The sequence below is a fragment of the Cetorhinus maximus genome, chromosome 10 (genome assembly GCF_964194155.1).
Source record: "Cetorhinus maximus chromosome 10, sCetMax3.hap1.1, whole genome shotgun sequence".
Taxonomy (NCBI): Eukaryota; Metazoa; Chordata; class Chondrichthyes; order Lamniformes; family Cetorhinidae; genus Cetorhinus; species Cetorhinus maximus.
Window position 1 is genome coordinate 28,587,888 of NC_135888.1, and position 17,948 is coordinate 28,605,835.

A 17,948-nucleotide genomic window follows, 5' to 3' on the forward strand; every position below is an offset into this window, starting at 1 on the left:
CTGCGATGTTGCTTGTGTCACTGAGGATGTATCTATTTATTTGTTTGACCCTGATGCACCTAGAGCAGTGATAAGCATCCATTAGTGATTCCCTGAGGCAACAGAAATTGGATTCTACTGCTCACATTGATTTTTTTCCCCTTCTTTTTTAGACATATCTTTTTTTAATAGCTAGCATTACTGAATTGCCTTGGAGATTCTAAAATTAAAATTGCCTGTTACAACTTTTCAAAATAATCTAGTCTGATAGAAAAGGAGAACTATAATAAAAGGAAATACTTTATTCCTCAATAGTTCAGTGACTTTATCCTTTGAGTAGGTTGACCTCTGAGGTCAAGGAGGCCCTTGATTTGGTCACCGACCTGTGTTGAATTAGTTAATCTTAACTGGGTTGCCTCAATATCCTTGGGTTAAGGGACGGAGATTTGATCCAGGTTCCTGTTCCTGGTTATAATCCAACGACTCTTGTTGTAAATGTGTGCATTTAGATGTTGGCTGCTCTTGTCTGTAAGGCTTTTCAACCCCACCTTCCTGTGGTTGGTTAACTTGTTGACATTCCCTGTCAAAGCTCAAACATAAATAATAGACACATGGGTAAAATGGCAAAGAGCAATTAGTGCCTTTTGAATAGGATCCCCGCAATGCTTTCAGAAGGAGAAGGGAGAAATTTCACATCATCATAGAATCACAGAATTATTACAGTGCAGAAGGAGGCCATTCGGCCCATCATGTCTGCACCAGCTCTCCAAATGAGCATTTCACCTAGTGCCATTTTCCCGCCTTATTCCCGTAACTCTGAAGGTTCTTTATTTTCAAACAATCATCCAATTCCCTCTTGAATGCCTCGATAGAACTTGCCTCCACCACACTCTCAGGCAGTGCATTCCAGACCCGAACCATTCACTGTGTGAAAAAGTTTTTTACTCATATTTGGAGTGAGAAAAAAAAAAAATTTGAAGGAAACATTTCCCTGGAGTCCATGTAGAGCTTAGCCACACACAATGGATATCTACAAAATGTACCACACCACAGAAATCAACATTGCACCGATTAGTCCCAAGTTTCTTCAGAATTTTGAACACTGCGGTAATTTTAACCCCAACCGGTTTCCTACACATCCACTTATGATTTTAAAGGAGACAGGTTGGGGGCAGGTGACTAACCTGTTCTCACCCCGCAGGACCATCGCTAACATATTTTAATGCAGCTACATAGCTCCAATTTATCAAGATTACTACTTTTAGTGCCGGGTTTCCATGGGCTTTGGGAAACCTTCAGCTGAAGGGATGTGAGAAGGCTGGATCCACCTAGTAAATGCCTTTCTAGCACAGCAGATGGGTCAGAAGGAGCAGGAGTGCCTTCTTCAGCTGACCATGCTTAACTCAGCAAATGGATGCTGGTCCCCCCACCCCCCGCCCCCACCCCCAACAATTTCCAATGTCCAACTCACCTCCCTATGATGTACAATCTGTGACCCGCTCTCCACTCTACAGTTCCCTCATGCATCTCTCCCAAATTCTGACTAAAACACTATTGTTTGAAAAGGGAATGGCCAACAAATATAATTTGACAAAGATATTAATATCTTTGCATGGAATTGGCATTTGACAGCTTTCAATCTCACCCTTCAAACACCCATCTTCTCATCTAACCATTACAATGTAATTGAAATATAAAGCTCTGTAAGAGCATGGAACAGTCCCCAATGAAGTGCAAAATGTTAGAGACAAAGGAAGAACTTCAATTTTCTGGAACACATCATTTTGCATCTATTGCCAACTGACACAACAGAAGCTACCTTTTCTTAAATCTGGTCAGGACTTGTATGAAGTGATTCCTGTATGCATCTTAAAGACTTTTGTGTCGTATCTGTAGTGTTCAATTGTTTCGTTGTTTTGTGTTTGATTATAAGCCTGGTAACTGATCTATGCTCACTGTGCCTGATTAGTTACGCCTGGGTGTGGATTCAAAGCAAGGTAAACAGACACCTCAGAAGCTATTAGAAGCTGAGCTGTAAGCATGAATGCAGACATTTTGTGATTGCAAATATTTATTTATTTATATAATTAAATAAACCTAATATAAATAAATTAATATTTTTTTTTGCAAATAAACCTGTTGCCCACTTAGAAACTAATGTCACCTCTGCATTGCTCTGAGATATATAAGATCTACAACAGTGTCCCATGGATACGCTGCTCTCCTTCTTTGTGACTTTGTAGTGGTTTGTTACAACTGAGGGTGAAAGGGGAAAGGTTTAGGGGGAACATTAGGGGGAACTTCTTCACTCAGAGAGTGGTGAGAGTGTGGAACGAGCTACCATCTGACGTGGTAAATGCGGGCTCACTCTTAAGTTTTAAGAATAAATTAGATAGATACGTGGACTAGGTGCAGGTCAATGGGACTAGCAGAATAATATTTCGGGCACAGACTAGAAGGGCCGAATGGCCTGTTTTCTGTGCTGTAGTGTTCTATGGTTCTAAGCACATTTCACAGTCCAGAATTGGCTTTCTACAGAGCTTCGCACGGTGCTCCAGTTCACTCACTTACCCACAGAGTGGAAATACTTTCTTTTGAAAAGAGTCTCAATGACTGGCCAACCTTCCGCAAACATTTGACAGCATAAGATGACAGAGGGAGAATGTTGACTAGAAATGGACCTGTAGTAAATTCACTTTATTGTGTGAACTTCGGAATCCAATCTGACAATAAACAAGCACAAGGATGTTTAAAATCAGTTGTGTTGCTCCATATTCTTCTGAGAATGCTTTGTGCCAAGTCCTGTTCCCTAACTAATAGGAGGGCATATACTGTCCCCTGGCATTCTTAATACTCTTAACACGACCAGTTGAATGAGAGTAGTGTGGGACATTGTGTACCTGAGTGGCGTTTAATGTTGGAGAATGAAGCACATAGTTCAGGATAGATCATGAAGTTTCAATGAAGTGTGAAGAATCTAAATTTAAGCAACTTGTTAAATTCAGATTAGCTGCCCAAAAAGCTAAATCTTACAAGGCTAATGATGCTTTATGGTGAAAGTATGAGATAAAACAGAGCTTAAAAAGAAAAATAATTGGGAATTATTTGAGCTGCTAGATTTCTGCTACAATGACTGGATTATAATATGAAAGGGTCCAATAATGGGTGGGCTTTATTAAATTGAGGCATGTTGAGTACCTGCTGACCGTGGGAAGTGAGCACCAGGGATGATTAAAACAGGCAGGAGTTCCCTCTGCAGAATGGATGTACAATGCCATGATATGAGTTCAAGCTGCCAAAAGATAAGGAAAATGGTCATTGTAGTAGAATGATTGTTGTGTTGTAAGGCATAAATGAGAACTAACCTGTCAGAAACTGTAAAGCAAAAGGACACTTGGTGGTGGAACTTCGGCTCCACAGCGTCTGGATTTTCAGAGCTACAGGTGCCACTTTGTGTCCAAAAGGGTATCTTCTCCACGTGCACAATTCTGGTGAGGGTCGTGCTGGATGTCATTTCGGGATGGGCCAAACAATGGACATCCATTAACCACATCAGAAGCAGATATTCAACTATTATCAAATGCAATTATGGGGTCTAATACCTGATTCTGCTTCCTCTTGCAATCTTGGTTTGCATTTAAGGCAGGAGGCACTAGTGCAGATTACTTCTGGGAAAGCTAGTGCAAAACAGCACAAAATGAAAAAATAGGCTAGTACTCACCTTAATCATCACCATTCCTGGTCTCATGTCAGCTCACTCCCAACCCTGACCTCCAATCTCCCTCCGCAGGCTCTTTCTGTAAGCACCCTGCTCCACTACCAACACACTCCAAAACCCAGTCAACTATCCTTCACATCCTGGATCACACCTGAAGATTGATGCATTAACTTGCCTGGGTTTCTATCACTGAGTCTTCTGCATAAGAGTGAGTTCGGAAGCTCAAAATCCTGGGCTCACCGGACCATTTCACTTGAGTGCTGGCTATTAGCACTCTGTGGGTCAGGGACTACAAGCACCCTGCGGGTCAGGGACTACAAGCACCCGGCGGGTCAGGGGCTACTAGCACCCTGCGGGTCAGCGGCTATTAGCATTCTGCGGGTCAGGGGCTACTAGCACCCTGCGGGTCAGGGGCTATTAGCATTCTGCGAGTCAGGGGCTATTAGCACCCTGCGGGTCAGGGGCTACTAGCACCCTGCGGGTCAGGGGCTACTAGCACCCTGCGGGTCAGGGGCTACTAGCACCCTGCGGGTCAGGGGCTACTAGCACCCTGCGGGTCAGGGGCTACTAGCACCCTGCGGGTCAGGGGCTACTAGCACCCTGCGGGTCAGGGGCTACTAGCACCCTGCGGGTCAGGGGCTACTAGCACCCTGCGGTCAGGGGCTATTAGCACTCTGCGGGTCAGGGGCTACAAGCGCGATGTGAGTCGGGGCTATCAGCACCCTGCGGTCAAGGGCTATTAGCACCCTGCGGTCAGGGGCTATTAGCACTCTGCGGGTCAGGGGCTATTAGCACTCTGCGGGTCAGGGGCTACAAGCGCGATGTGAGTCAGGGGCTACTAGCACCCTGCGGGTCAGGGGCTACTAGCACTCTGTGGGTCAGGGGCAACTAGCACTCTGTGGGTCAGGGGCAACTAGCACCCTGTGGGTCAGGGGCAACTAGCACTCTGTGGGTCAGGGGCAACTAGCACTCTGTGGGTCAGGGGCAACTAGCACTCTTTGGGTCAGGGGCAACTAGCACTCTTTGGGTCAGGGGCATCTAGCACTCTGTGGGTCAGGGGCAACTAGCACTCTGTGGGTCAGGGGCAACTAGCACTCTGTGGGTCAGGGGCTACTAGCACTCTGCGGGTCAGGGGCTATTAGCACTCTGCGGGTCAGGGGCAACTAGCACTCTGTGGGCCAGGGGCAACTAGCACTCTGTGGGTCAGGGGCAACTAGCACTCTGCGGGTCAGGGGCTATTAGCACTCTGCGGGTCAGGGGCTACTAGCACCCTGCGGGTCAGGGGCTACTAGCACCCTGCGGGTCAGGGGCTACTAGCACCCTGCGGGTCAGGGGCTACTAGCACCCTGCGGGTCAGGGGCTACTAGCACCCTGCGGGTCAGGGGCTACTAGCACCCTGCGGGTCAGGGGCTATTAGCACTCTGCGGGTCAGGGGCTACTAGCACTCTGTGGGTCAGGGGCTATTAGCACTCTGTGGGTCAGGGGCTACTAGCACCCTGCGGGCCAGGGGCAACTAGCACTCTGTGGGTCAGGGGCAACTAGCACTCTGTGGGTCAGGGGCTATTAGCACTCTGTGAGTCAGGGGCTACTAGCACTCTGCAGGTCAGGGGCTACTAGCACTCTGTGGGTCAGGGGCTATTAGCACTCTGCGAGTCAGGTGCCCAAAAATGACGCAACCAATTTTCTAGGCCTTAATGATAAATGATTGCTCTAAAACCTTGGAATAACAATTCCTCTACATTATTTGTACAAGCTTAAAGTTGTTGTAATTGAGCTGTAAGTGATGACATACAAAGCCAGCCAGCTCTGTTGCAGCTTTCTCATATCTCATTAACCCCCCCCCCACTAATTGTCAATGATAATTAATTTCATATTTCGTGCTCTCCTGAGCTGCTTTAGTCTGACTTTAAATCACTCTCAGGCACTTTCAATCATGTTAATGATTTCCTCCGTCATTTCACTTTTCACTATGGCACTCTACTGACATTATAAATCCTGTTCAATCAACCCTTCACCCACCATCATATGGATTGACTGTGTGCAATATCCTATGTCCTCCAAAAGAGCTCTTTTGATGAACCTTTACTTAGCATTCCAACTAAAAGCTTATGAAATCGTTTAATCAAAATGAGTTTGGTTAATTGCTGACGGACTATATTATAAAATTAGATAGCTAATTTCCTGATGAAAGTGGAGATTCTCCTAGTTAATAGCTGAGTTGTTAATGGTTCTTGTTCTGGCAGAGCAGTGCTCCAGGAAAACTAGCATTTCTGTTCATGCTCTTGTTTACTATTGCCTATCTGTAATCAATATTCAAATGGCACTTCTGACATGTCTTCCTCCTTCCTTAACCGAGGTACCCCCCCGTCTGTGGTTGACAGGGTCCTCAACCGTGTCTGACCCATCTCCCATGCCTCTACCCTCACACCTTCCCCTTCCTCCTAGAATCATGATAGGGTTCCCCTTGCCCTCACTTTTCACCCCACCAGCCTCTGCATTCAAAGGATCATCCTCCGCCATTTCCGCCAACTCCAGCATGATGCCACCACCAAACATATCTTCCCCTCACCCCCCGCATCAGCATTCCATAGAGAACCATTCCCTTTGGGACACCATGGTCCACTCCTCCATCACCCCCAACACCTCAGCCCCTTCCCATGGCACCTTCCCATGCAACCGCAGAAGGCGCAACACCTGCCCCTTTACCTTCCTCCTCCTCACTGTCCAGGGACCCAAACACTCCTTTCAGGTGAAGCAGTGTTTCATTTGCACCTCCTTCAACTTGGTCTACTGCATTCACTGCTCCCAATGTGGTCTCCTCTACATTGGGGAGACCAAACGCAGACTGGGTGATCGCTTTGACCCCTGTCCTCACCCCCTTTTTAATCCCCTTTTTCCTACATTTTTTATCCACCTATTTTTATTTTTATTTATATTCATTTATCCATGGTTTTATCCCCTTTTTTATCCTCACTTCTATCCCATTTTCTATCCTTTTCCCCCACCACCACCCCCTCCCCCACCCCATCCCCAAAAGGATTATATGTTACTTGTTCCATGTTGTTCTTCCACACAATGCAAGCTTTGTTCTGCTATTATCACATTCTGCTTTCTTACCTTTGCCACTATCAGCATCTTTTTTTAGCCCTTACCACTACCATTAACACTCCCTTTGTCCTTTAGTTCATGACATCCTTGTCAATCTCTCCTTTGTCCCCACCTTTCGCTGGCCTACTATCCAGCTTCCTCTGCTCCACCCTCCTTAAACAGTATAAATTTCATCACATTTCCGCTTCTCCTCAGCTCTGAAGAAGGGTCATACAGACTCGAAACGTTAACTCTGTTTCTTTCTCCACAGATGCTACCAGACCTGCTGAGTTTTTCCAGCATTTTCTGTTCTTGTTTCAAATGGCTTTTAATGGTCTCCTATAACACATGGCTGGCTGTTGACATAGCTGCAAAGAGTTTCTTCCATTGAAACATTCAAGGATGTCATAGCAATAATAAGAGGAATGCTGCGCAAAATGCCAATTTTGAGGCTGCCTCCACGAGCTAGGTGAGGTGAGAGTGACTGCCCTTGACATCAAGGCTGCATTTGACTGAGTGTAGCGTCAAGGAGCCCGAGTAAAACTGGAGTTGATGGGAATCAGGGGGAAAACTCCCCACAGGTTGGAGTCATATACAGCACAAAGGAAGATGATTGTGGTTGTTTTGAGGTCAGTAACCCCAGCTCCAGGACATCACTGCAGGAGTTCCTCAGGGTAATGTCCTAGGCCCAACCATCTTCAGCTGCTTCATCGATGACCTTCCTTCCATCATAAGGTCAGAGTGGGGATGTTCGCTGACGATTACAAAATTTTCAGCACCATTTGCAACCCTTCAGATACTGAAGTAGTCCTTATCCAAATGCAGCAAGACCTGGACAATATCCAGGCTTGGGCAGACAAGCGGCAAGTAACATTCGCGCCACACAAGTGCCAGGCAATGACCATCTCCAACAAGAGAGAATCTGACCATCGCCCCTTGACATTCAATGGCATTACCATCACTGAATCCCCCACTATCAACATCCTGTGGGTTACCATTGACCAGAAAATTAGCTGGACTAGCCATATAAATACTGTGGCTACTAAAGCAGGTCGGACGCTAGGAATCTTGTGACGAGTAACTCACCTCCTGACTCCCCAAAGCCTGTCCACCATCTGCAAGGCACAAGTCAGGAGTGTGATGGAGCTCAAGAAGCTCAACACAGTCTAGGACATTGATGCACCACATCCACAAACATTCGCTCCCTCCATCACCGACGCACAGTAGCAGCAGTGTGTACCATCTACAAGATATATATATATATTTTAAATTCCTCAATTGGCTATGCATCTACAAGCTTCTGGAGCAGTGCATTTCACATTCTTCACATAAAGAAGATGTTCCTAGATTTGGTTTTAACCAGCTGAGCTGGAGTATTAAGATTCTGTTCTGTTCTATTATAGATGACTCATACCCTATCCAACCTGTCAATGACCTTCATTATTTTAATCATCTCCATGAGCGGTGTAGGGATTTGTCAGGAAGTGTAATTTTTAAAAATAGCACTGTTGTGACTGATAGGTTGGCAGCACAGGTTCAAATGGCCAAGTGGGATACTCTTGTTTTTAGACCTTGACATCTGCTAGATCCAGTGACACCACAGCTCTCTGCCTGAGATTTAAACCAAAGTAAAACTAGCATCACGTATAACAAATCAAAGTATACCAGGCAGTTTGGTAGGCTACCTCTCCCTTTACAGGTTTTGTCAAACTGCCCAGGGTGACATTTGATGTATAAATTAGAACCAGGAAAATATCAATCGCCTTGAAAAGGTGACACCTACACAGCCAGAAAACCAAAGTGGTCCTGGTTCAATAGACTTGTCGGACCACTTTAAGTAAGTGTTCATACAAAGAATCCATTTTTAAATATTTCCTACAATACTGATCTCTTTCTAAACAGCTTTTGAAAGGCCGTAGCTTGGCAACAGGTTGAGATTTACGTAACAGTGTGACGAGGATTTAGCCAAATGTCTCCTGTGAGATTTGACAGACACAGTTTAATCCTAATCCAATTAGAACATTTCCTTTAAGGCTAAGTAGTGGTAGAATTAATTTGTCTTTTTTTTGAACTTGTTGGTGTTCAAATCTTGTGCATCATCGGAATTTATAAATTAGACGTGGCATATTGATGAGAAAAATGATTGAGATGACACTTTTTTAGAATTAATCAAGTGCGATTAAAAATAACTTTCACAGGCATCAGGGAGCGCACAATTAGACTGTTGAAAGCTGACCAGAGAATGCAGCCTCAAGCCCCTTTGTGCTACACAACCACTGCTGACTATATATTTATGTTGGCACAACATATTCTGTTGTTATTCAATCCCTCTTTATGCTCAGGGAAAGAACTGAGTTTTTGGATTTCCCTTACTCTTTACATGGTTGAATTATAAGGCTGGACCTTCAAGCTGGTGCAAAGTAATGGCGGCTATGTTGTCCGTATAATATATTAAGCAACATATAAGCAACATAGGTGCAAAATTCAGTGTCTGCAGTTTTTAGCAAATGTTTGCACCAAAATTATGTTAATTGGGAGACAAAGAGATGTGCAGCCATTTTGCAGCTATGGGGCAGTTGGTATTATAAAGTAAAAGTAAATTGACACTGCTCTGATTGCTGGGAATTCTGGAGTCTTTCCTCACTGAACACAGGTTCTTCTGGGGCCACTCAGCCCCTGACCTCATTACAGCCTTGGTCCAAACATGAACAAAAGAACTGAACTCAAGAGGGAGAGGTGAGAGGGACTGCATTTGACATCAAGGTAGCATTTGACCAAGTGTGGCATCAAGGAGCCCTAGCTAAACTGGAGTCAATGGGAATCAGAGGGGGGAAATCTCCAGTGGTTGGTGTCATACCTAGCACAAAGGAAGATGGTTGTGGTTGTTGGAGGTCAATCATCTCAGCTCCAGGACATCACTGCAGGAGTTCCTCAGGGTAATGTCCTAGGACCAAGCATCTTCAAATTATTCATCATTGACCTTCCTTCCATCATAAGTTCAGATGTGGGAATGTTCACTGACGATTGCACATTGTTCAGCACCATTCACAACTGCTCAGATGCTGAAGCAGTCTATGTCCAAATGCAGCAAGACCCAGGCAACATTAAGACTTGGGCTGATAAGTGGCAAGTTACGTACATGCCACACAAGTGCCAGGCAATGACCATCTCCAACAAGAGAGAATCTAACCATCTCCCTTTGACATTCAATGGCATTACCATTGCTGAATCCCCCACTATCAACAGCCTGGGGGTTACCATTGACCAGAAACGGAACTGAGCCAACCATATAAATACTGTGGCTACAAGAGAAGGATAGAGGCTGGACATTTTGAGCTGAGTAACTCAACTAACTCCCCAAAGCCTGTCCACAAGACACAAATCAGGAGTGTGATGTAGTGCTCTCCACTTGCCTGGATAACTGCAGCTCCAAGAACATTCAAGAAGCTCGACACCATCTAGGACAAAGCAGCCAGTTTGATCAGCATGCCATCCATCACCCTCACTCCCTCCATCACCAATGCACAGTGGCAGCACTGTGTACCATACACAAAATGCACTGCTGCAACTCACCAAGGCTCTTTCAATAGCACCTTCCAAACCCACAATCTCTGCCACCTAAAAGAACAAAGGCAGCAGATGCATGGGAACACCAGCAACTGCAAGTTCCCCTCCAAGTCACTTACCATCCTAACTTGGAGCTATATCACTGTTCTTTCACTGTCACTAGATCAAAATCCTGGATCTATCTTCTTAACAGCATTGTGGGTGTACCCAGACCGCATGGACCTCAGCGTTTCAAGGCGGCCACTCACCAACACCTTCTCAAGGGCAATTAGGAATGGCAACAAATGCTGGCCTAGCCAGCGATGCCCACATCCCAAGAGAAAAAAAAAACAGCCTAACTCTGCCAAGCGGAAGAGTTTTTGTTTTTGAATGTAGAAAGTGATAAAATAAGGAAACAGTGATAAATGATGAGAAAATGGAGCTGTATTTCTCTACATTGGGGGCCTAGCTAGCTGAGTTGCCTATATTACTTGCATGTGGTTCAGATTAATGCCAACATCATGCACTTGATTCATGTTCCGGCTGAGGTAGACTTGGGACCTGCCTCCTCTCTCTGACCCTGAGAGTGGAAGGCAGTAACAAGCCACCATTGGCAAAAGCTGCCAAGAAAACATCTCAAGATAGAGGCATCAGCAGTCAAGGACCTGCCTTTGAGCAGAGCACACATGTTATACCATTACTGCATTAAGTCTTGCTCTTCTTTTCCTGTAAGTTTGCGCCATCAGTTTTATCCCTTTGCTCCAGGTGTAGCCAATTCCATTTTTTGCAAGCCCTGTTAAAGGCCTAGTGTCAGAAGTGGCTGGACTTTTCCCGGCCAGTGGCTTTGGAGTGTAGCTGCTTGGAGGTGGCACCCCGCGGCGGACCAGGAGGCTAACACTGCAGGCAGACATTGAGGCCTTCCACAATGGTGATCTGACTGCTGATTATATTTTTTTATTTAAAACTTTAGTAGGTTTGAGAGAGGGCACCACAAAATGGTGGCAGCACCCTTTTTCTCACTTCACTGACAAGGCAACTAGTTGCAGCCTGCATCGAGGTCCTGCCTGCCATCCATATTTGGACGGGGAGCCCACCTTTTGGCCCACTAATTGGCCAGTTCAGGAAAAATCCCAGCTGGATGTCTGTTCGCCACAGAGGTGGGCTTCTGGCATCAGGGTCCTGAAACTCATGGGGAAAATCCTGCCACAATAGCTGCAATGTTGTTCCATGGACACTTCTGGTTCCTCCATATTCCAATCATCCAGTAGGTCTGATCCTCCACTCATGAGGAGTTAGTTCACTTTGGCTGAGCATTCCCAGACCACGGGATGTAAAATTCAATTGTTCTCTCCAGAAAGTTTGAATGTATGGACCAGGCTTGGTCGATGAGGATCTTACTCCAGTTCAAAGCCCTGCTGACATCCACTGGCAAAGTACCAGAGGAAGGTTGGCACTTGTGGAGTTGAAACCTAGCAAGAGTTGGCACTTTCATAAAAGATGGAGAAGCAGTTTGGAAAAATTTTTTTTCAGTAATATATGACCGTGCTGTCTTTAGATATTAGCTGAGAGCAGAGGAAAGAAGAATTCGGTGAATTACGGATAATCGTTTTACTAACTGTTGAATTTTTGATTCCTGTCACAGCCTGGCTTATTGGAGCCAACCTCCGTGTTGGTGAGAGTCCCTAAAAGTGCACCCACTCTGGGCATTGCCATTGAAGGAGGAGCTAACACTCGCCAGCCACTACCCCGAATAGTTACCATACAGGTAAATTAGTAGACAGAGAGTGCTGCCAAGTTGACATTTTACTATTTATGATGTTATGTATAGCCCTCAGCAAGGAACCACAGAACAGGAGATATAAAGCAACCCTGAATTTCATTCAATAAAACAAAACCCTAGGGATGGATGGTGCAATAAACTAGAGCATTACCCTATAAAATCTGGCATCTGTGCTTGACCCTAGGCCAACCAAATGCAAAGTTAACCTTCTTGTCATAATATTCAATGAAGTCTGGATCATCTTAACCCACTCCTGAGTAGTGCATGCTCCCAATATGCTCATCGGTTCTGCACGACTTTGTACTAATTTTACGAGCTCAGTAAAGGAAACCACATGGATGCAGTCACATTGCAACATTTTGGTGTGCTTCTGAGGTTAGAATTGATACATATATTGGGCCCGATTTTAACTCTGTGCAAGTGGATGATAATTGAATGGGTTAAAATTCAGGACTATTTGGATAGAGCAGAGAGGGCTTTACTCAGCGACTGTCTGAACTATACGAGAGCTGGAAGTGCTTAATGTTTACTACCAGATACCAGAAGAATGGTTACAAATGAACACACCGGTTTCTCCCTACGATGGAGATCTAAAGCATTTTGATTCCGATTATTTGGTGCAAAAAGGTTTTCAGAACTCATCCGACTAAAGCAAGCAAATTTGGATCAAAGATTGCCATGGAACTCAAATACATATCTTTCAGTTCCAAACATTGACTTTACAGTATAGTATTTATCGCACTGCATGGGTGGGGTGGGGTGGGGGGGGCGCGGTGATGGGTGGTGCTATTTGTGTTATCTTAGTCTTTTTATTCTGTTAGCAATATCCTCTGCCACACATTTAAAGGAACTTCTTTACAAAAAAGACATACTGCGTTAAGAGTTTAGTAGTTTCTTTAAAGGACAAATTAGTGACTTCCCCATTAGACAGAGATTGCATAACAGTGAATTTGCCTAAATAATGTATACCTTGTTTTCCAGAGAGGAGGATCAGCACATAATTGTGGGAAGTTGAAAGTTGGCCATGTGATTTTGGAGGTCAATGGGATTCCGCTTTGTGGAAAAGAACACAAAGAAGCTGCAAGAAGAATAGCAGAAGCATTTAAAACCAAAGAGAGAGATTACATTGATTTCCTGGTAACTGAATTCAATGTAGCACTTTAGGAAACACTGCTGATGAACATTGCTGCTAACAAACTTATCTTCAAAAAAACTAAGATAATGTACCCTCATTAAAACCCCAGGCTTTAACAACAGACACAAAGAAATAATATGAGTCTCCAGATAAAGTATTTATACCATTTTTCCTTGAGGACCTCATGCTGTCTGGTGGCTGGAGTAGTTCTACTCAGTAGAATCCACAATGAGAAGAAAATGTAACTCTGTGCATGTGCGGAATCCAGTTTTGGGTTTCAATTTTTCCATTTGGTTTCAGTTTTCTGAAAGATGCCTCTGTATAACAAGTAAAATGTGTACCTTTTTCAAAAAAAAAATTAGTTAATAATGCAGTGATTCTCCTAATTAACCTGAATCAGGAATAATGTTACAGACTGTAATACTATCTTAGGAGGCCAACATGTTCATTTTCACTGCACACTACAATTTGGAACTACTCCAAGCATAGAGACTTTGAGACGGCCTCAGAGAGGGCTGGGTGAAGACTGTGTTTTTCTGTGGCTTCTTTCCAGCATTGTTCTTCCCTCACTCTACTACTGTGGTGGCAGAAGAGGTGACTGGTTGGTGGGGTAGGGGTTGGAGGGAATTCACCAGGTTTATTTGATGAGTTGTCTGCACTCGGATGTCCTGTTTGCACGGCCACTCTGAAAGAGCAAAAGGTCTCTTAAACAATAGGCTGTCCTTCAGAGAGTATTCTATTCCCATTAGGGTTGCCAACTCTCCAGGAATGCCCAGGAATTAAAGATCAATCTCCTGGAGACTATTGCAAACACTGGAGAAACATGATGGCACCATTTTTTTTTTTTCTTTCATTTTCTTTTAATACTTTTGCTTCTTAATTATAAAATGATTGCAGATGGGGGTGGGGTTTGGGGGGGAGGGGGTGGTGGGGGGAGGGGCAGTTGGCTGTGTGAGATCATATAATAAAACCTCCAGGAAATGTCCAACCCAAGGTGGAAACCCTGATTCCCATAGCAACCTCAATTTGTTTCTTCTAAAATTTATGAAAATTAGAAGGGGAGGACGTTTCTGTCAAATATTCTCAAACACAAAGGTCAGTTGTGCATTGAAGTAACAGCGGCACAATGAATCAGGTTGGTTCTCTAAGGTTGTGTATCACTGTCACTTCTGAATGGAGGCACAGGGTCAGGATGTACATCAATACAAAGGCAGTGGGTTAACTAAGAAGGATACCAAAGGCACTGATGCCCTAAACAGTGAAACACACAACACGCTCCAATTTGAGCTCCTGAAGTTGCAGTATAAATCCAGCCTTACAACCCTCTTATGTAGCAACAGTCAGATTTCCTAGGCAATGTATAGCTCCAGTGGCAGAAGAGATTTCTTGCTCACAGGCATTAAATCTTTTGAAGGAAAGCATTCATACAAGCACAGGTCACATCCAGTACAATATCTGCAGGCTCTGTTTCAACTTGTGGTTTAAAGCATTGTTAGTTTAGCCCTAAATGGAAAAATACGGGGGTGGGGGGGAATTTCTCCTGTTCACTGCAAACGGCACAATCATAAATCTATTTTTTATCTCTTGCTAATCCTTCGAGGCGAAGATGACCAAGTGCATCTGGGGTTTTTGGAATGCTGGGTATGTAGGTGACCGTTAAGGCTGATCTGTATCCGGAAGGTTCTGCTGCAAATAGGACCACATATATTTACAGGTGTGCTATAATCAACAAACATGGAAACCTGCCCAGTTTCTACACATGCTTATTTTCTTTTTCTTTTTTGGGATGTGGGCTTCCTTGGCAAGGCCAACATCTGTTACCCATCCCTAATTGCCCTTGAACTGAGTGGCCTTCTCAGCCATTTCAGAGGGCAGTTAAGACTCACCCACATTGCAGTGGGTCTGGGGTCACATGTAGGCCAGAAAGATGGCAGATTTCCTACCCTAATGGATATTGATGAACCAGATGGGTTTTGACAATCAATGTTAATTTTCATGGTCACTGTGACTAGCTTTCAATTCCATTTTTTACTAATTGAATTTAAATTCTACCAGCTGCTACTGCAGTGGGATTGAAACCCATGTTCCCTGGGCATTTGCCTGGGCTTCTTGAATACTAGCCCAGTGATATTACCATTATGCCACCATCTCCCCTAAGGTGTGATCAAACACCCATTACATCTACACATAGGGAAATAAATCTCCTCATTGGCTTAGCAAGTTTGAAAAGCCCATCTCTTCACGCCATTCTCCATATTCACCAAGGTCAATTTGGATTAAAGCAGCAATGATGCTGATTGAGAAATCCTGGGGTCTGTGAGTGGATTCTTTGTTAACCGAGTTTGGGCAAAGTGGGTTGTGCACTGTCTGTATGCTGTGAAACATAGTAAAGTATGTTAAGGGGGAGTCCAGTATATCCTTCAGCCTCTCAAAGTTAATACTAAAGAAGTTGTTCACTGCACATTGGGAATCACTTTAATAGTTTATGCCCCCTCCTTTGTGACTTGACTCAAACATTGTGCATTGCTGTTAACAAAATACATTATTAGTTTCTGACATAATTCTGTTTGTGCCATGTAGTGTGAGTACAATTATACAATGAATTCAAATCCCAACCCATGTGTTGATATATTCCTCAGGTTGAATTAAGGGATATGGGGAGCAAGAGGGACTTCAGCCATGATCGTATTGAATGGCAGAGCAGGCTCAATGGGCCATACAGCCTACTCCTGCTCCTATTTCTTATTTTCTTATGTTCTTGTACCCAAGCTGGGTAAATTTGAATGTCAGATGACACCTGGTGGCTACTCCAATAAAATGCAGTTGGAAGTTAATAAAAGTGGTAAGGCTGAAAGGGCCTTCAGGCTGCAGCAGGTAAATGACCACATGATGGGCAATCTGCTTCCAGAGCTCAGTTTCAAATAGTGCAGATAATGAAATTCTAAGATTGGAAAGCTTATCACCCAACTGAATGCTCTTATTGCAAGGGGGCATATGGTGGAAACACCAGATATTCATCATTTGGGTTTCAGTTGTTTTTTTCCCTTTGAATGCTCTATTAAATTGTTAAATAGTGCTGTAGGTGGTGACATTTCTGCAGCAGCAGTGTCGTAAGTTAAATGATATCGCCTTTGGTAATAGGTGCCCATATCACTGTATTGGACCTATGAAATTGGAGCAGGATTGGGACATGAGGTCCCTCAGGTCTACTCCACCATTCAATAAGATCGTGGCTAACCTTTGGTCTCAAACTTTATTTTCTCACTGCATCCCTCTATCCCTTGATTGTCTTAGACTCCAAAATCTATTTATCTCAGACTTAAATGTACCCAATGACTAAGCATCCACAACCAGCCAGGGTAGAAAATTCTGAAGTTCACAAACCTCTAAGTGAATAAATTTCTCTTCATCTCAGTCCTAAATGGCTAACCCCTTATCCTGAGACTATGAGCCCATAGTTATAGGCTTACTTGCCAGGGGAAACAGCCTCTCAGTATCGACCCTGTCAATCCCTCTCAAGTTCTTATGTCTCAATGAGATCGCCTCTCATCCTTCTCAATTTCAGAGAGTATAGGTCCCATTTACTCAATCTCTCTTCAAAGTAAGGTGAGCAGGAATTAAGTTGTGGGTTATAGAATCATATAATGATGCAGCACAGAAGGTCATTCAGCCCATTGTGTTTGTACTGACTCTTTGAAAGAGCTATCCAATTTGTCCCACTCTCCTGCCCTTTCCCCATTGTCCTGCAAATTCGCCCCTTCAAGTATTTATTGAAATATCTTGAAAACAGCTAATCATATGTAGGTTTGTTTTTTGTTATTCCTTTGATGTGGAATCTGTCTCACAATATAAAAGGGAAGTGTTTCCAGATTATTTGGTACTATTGCAGAGCAGCTTCTTAAAGCAGTATAAGTAAGCCATAAATGCCAGTGTTCATTCACATGCAAGTGAGCTTGTTCCAGTGTTCCTATATAAATGTTCTTGAGGTCTCACATTAGCTGCTCATATATTATGCTACTTGACCTCAGTTTTCTTATCTCAGCTGCAGCCATAGACCCAGTAGATCTCCAAGTCTACCGCCAGGATAATGGATTATGATATGGCTTTCAAATTTTAAATACTGAGAGCTAGCTGAAGGCTGCAGGTTTCTTGGAAAGTCAAATGGTACTAAGATGAAATTGCTCTTAGTTACACAGGAATAGAGCTCACAGGTGTTACTATGACAACCAATATACTTTTCTGTTTGCAACAAAGAGAAATCTTCTGTTGTCACGACAAGTTTTGTGTTATACCTTTATGTTTTATGTTCTATGAATGTACAAGCACATTAAATTTGAGAATAAGATGAACCCTGCCTCTCACTTTGAAGAGCAAAAACCAGCGCAATCTAATGCATCACCCCTGGATATCTACATTTGACCCCAAAAATGCCCATTGACCTTTTTCAGAGGAGGAGTAGTGTTGGCATTGTAAAAACACAAGCTTAATCCACTGGCTCTCCCATCTGAAGGATGAATAAAGCAAGAGTTTATGACTTGGAGGGAAACCATGTCAAAACTAAGGCATTACCATACAATCTTCTACATATGTGACTTGTAACATCCTTACACTTTCCTTCTGATGATACATACAGGAATTTTGAATGGATGCTGCACACGATTTTCCAACCATCAATTTAAAAGATTCCCAAACAACATAATCTA

The 17,948-nt window shown here is 43.8% G+C and overlaps 1 protein-coding gene across 1 annotated transcript in view; it reads left to right on the forward strand.

The window, feature by feature from the left end:
• The window catches only part of whrna (whirlin a), a 199,360-nt gene extending 185,297 nt beyond the window's left edge, over positions 1-14,063 (forward strand). The window contains exons 12-13 of the mRNA XM_078551285.1: positions 11,973-12,095; positions 13,092-14,063. Coding sequence (XP_078407411.1) covers positions 11,973-12,095; positions 13,092-13,274 — 306 coding nt within the window. The 3' untranslated portion in view covers positions 13,275-14,063. The remainder of the gene's footprint in view (positions 1-11,972; positions 12,096-13,091) is intronic.
• The last annotated feature ends 3,885 nt before the right edge of the window (positions 14,064-17,948 follow it).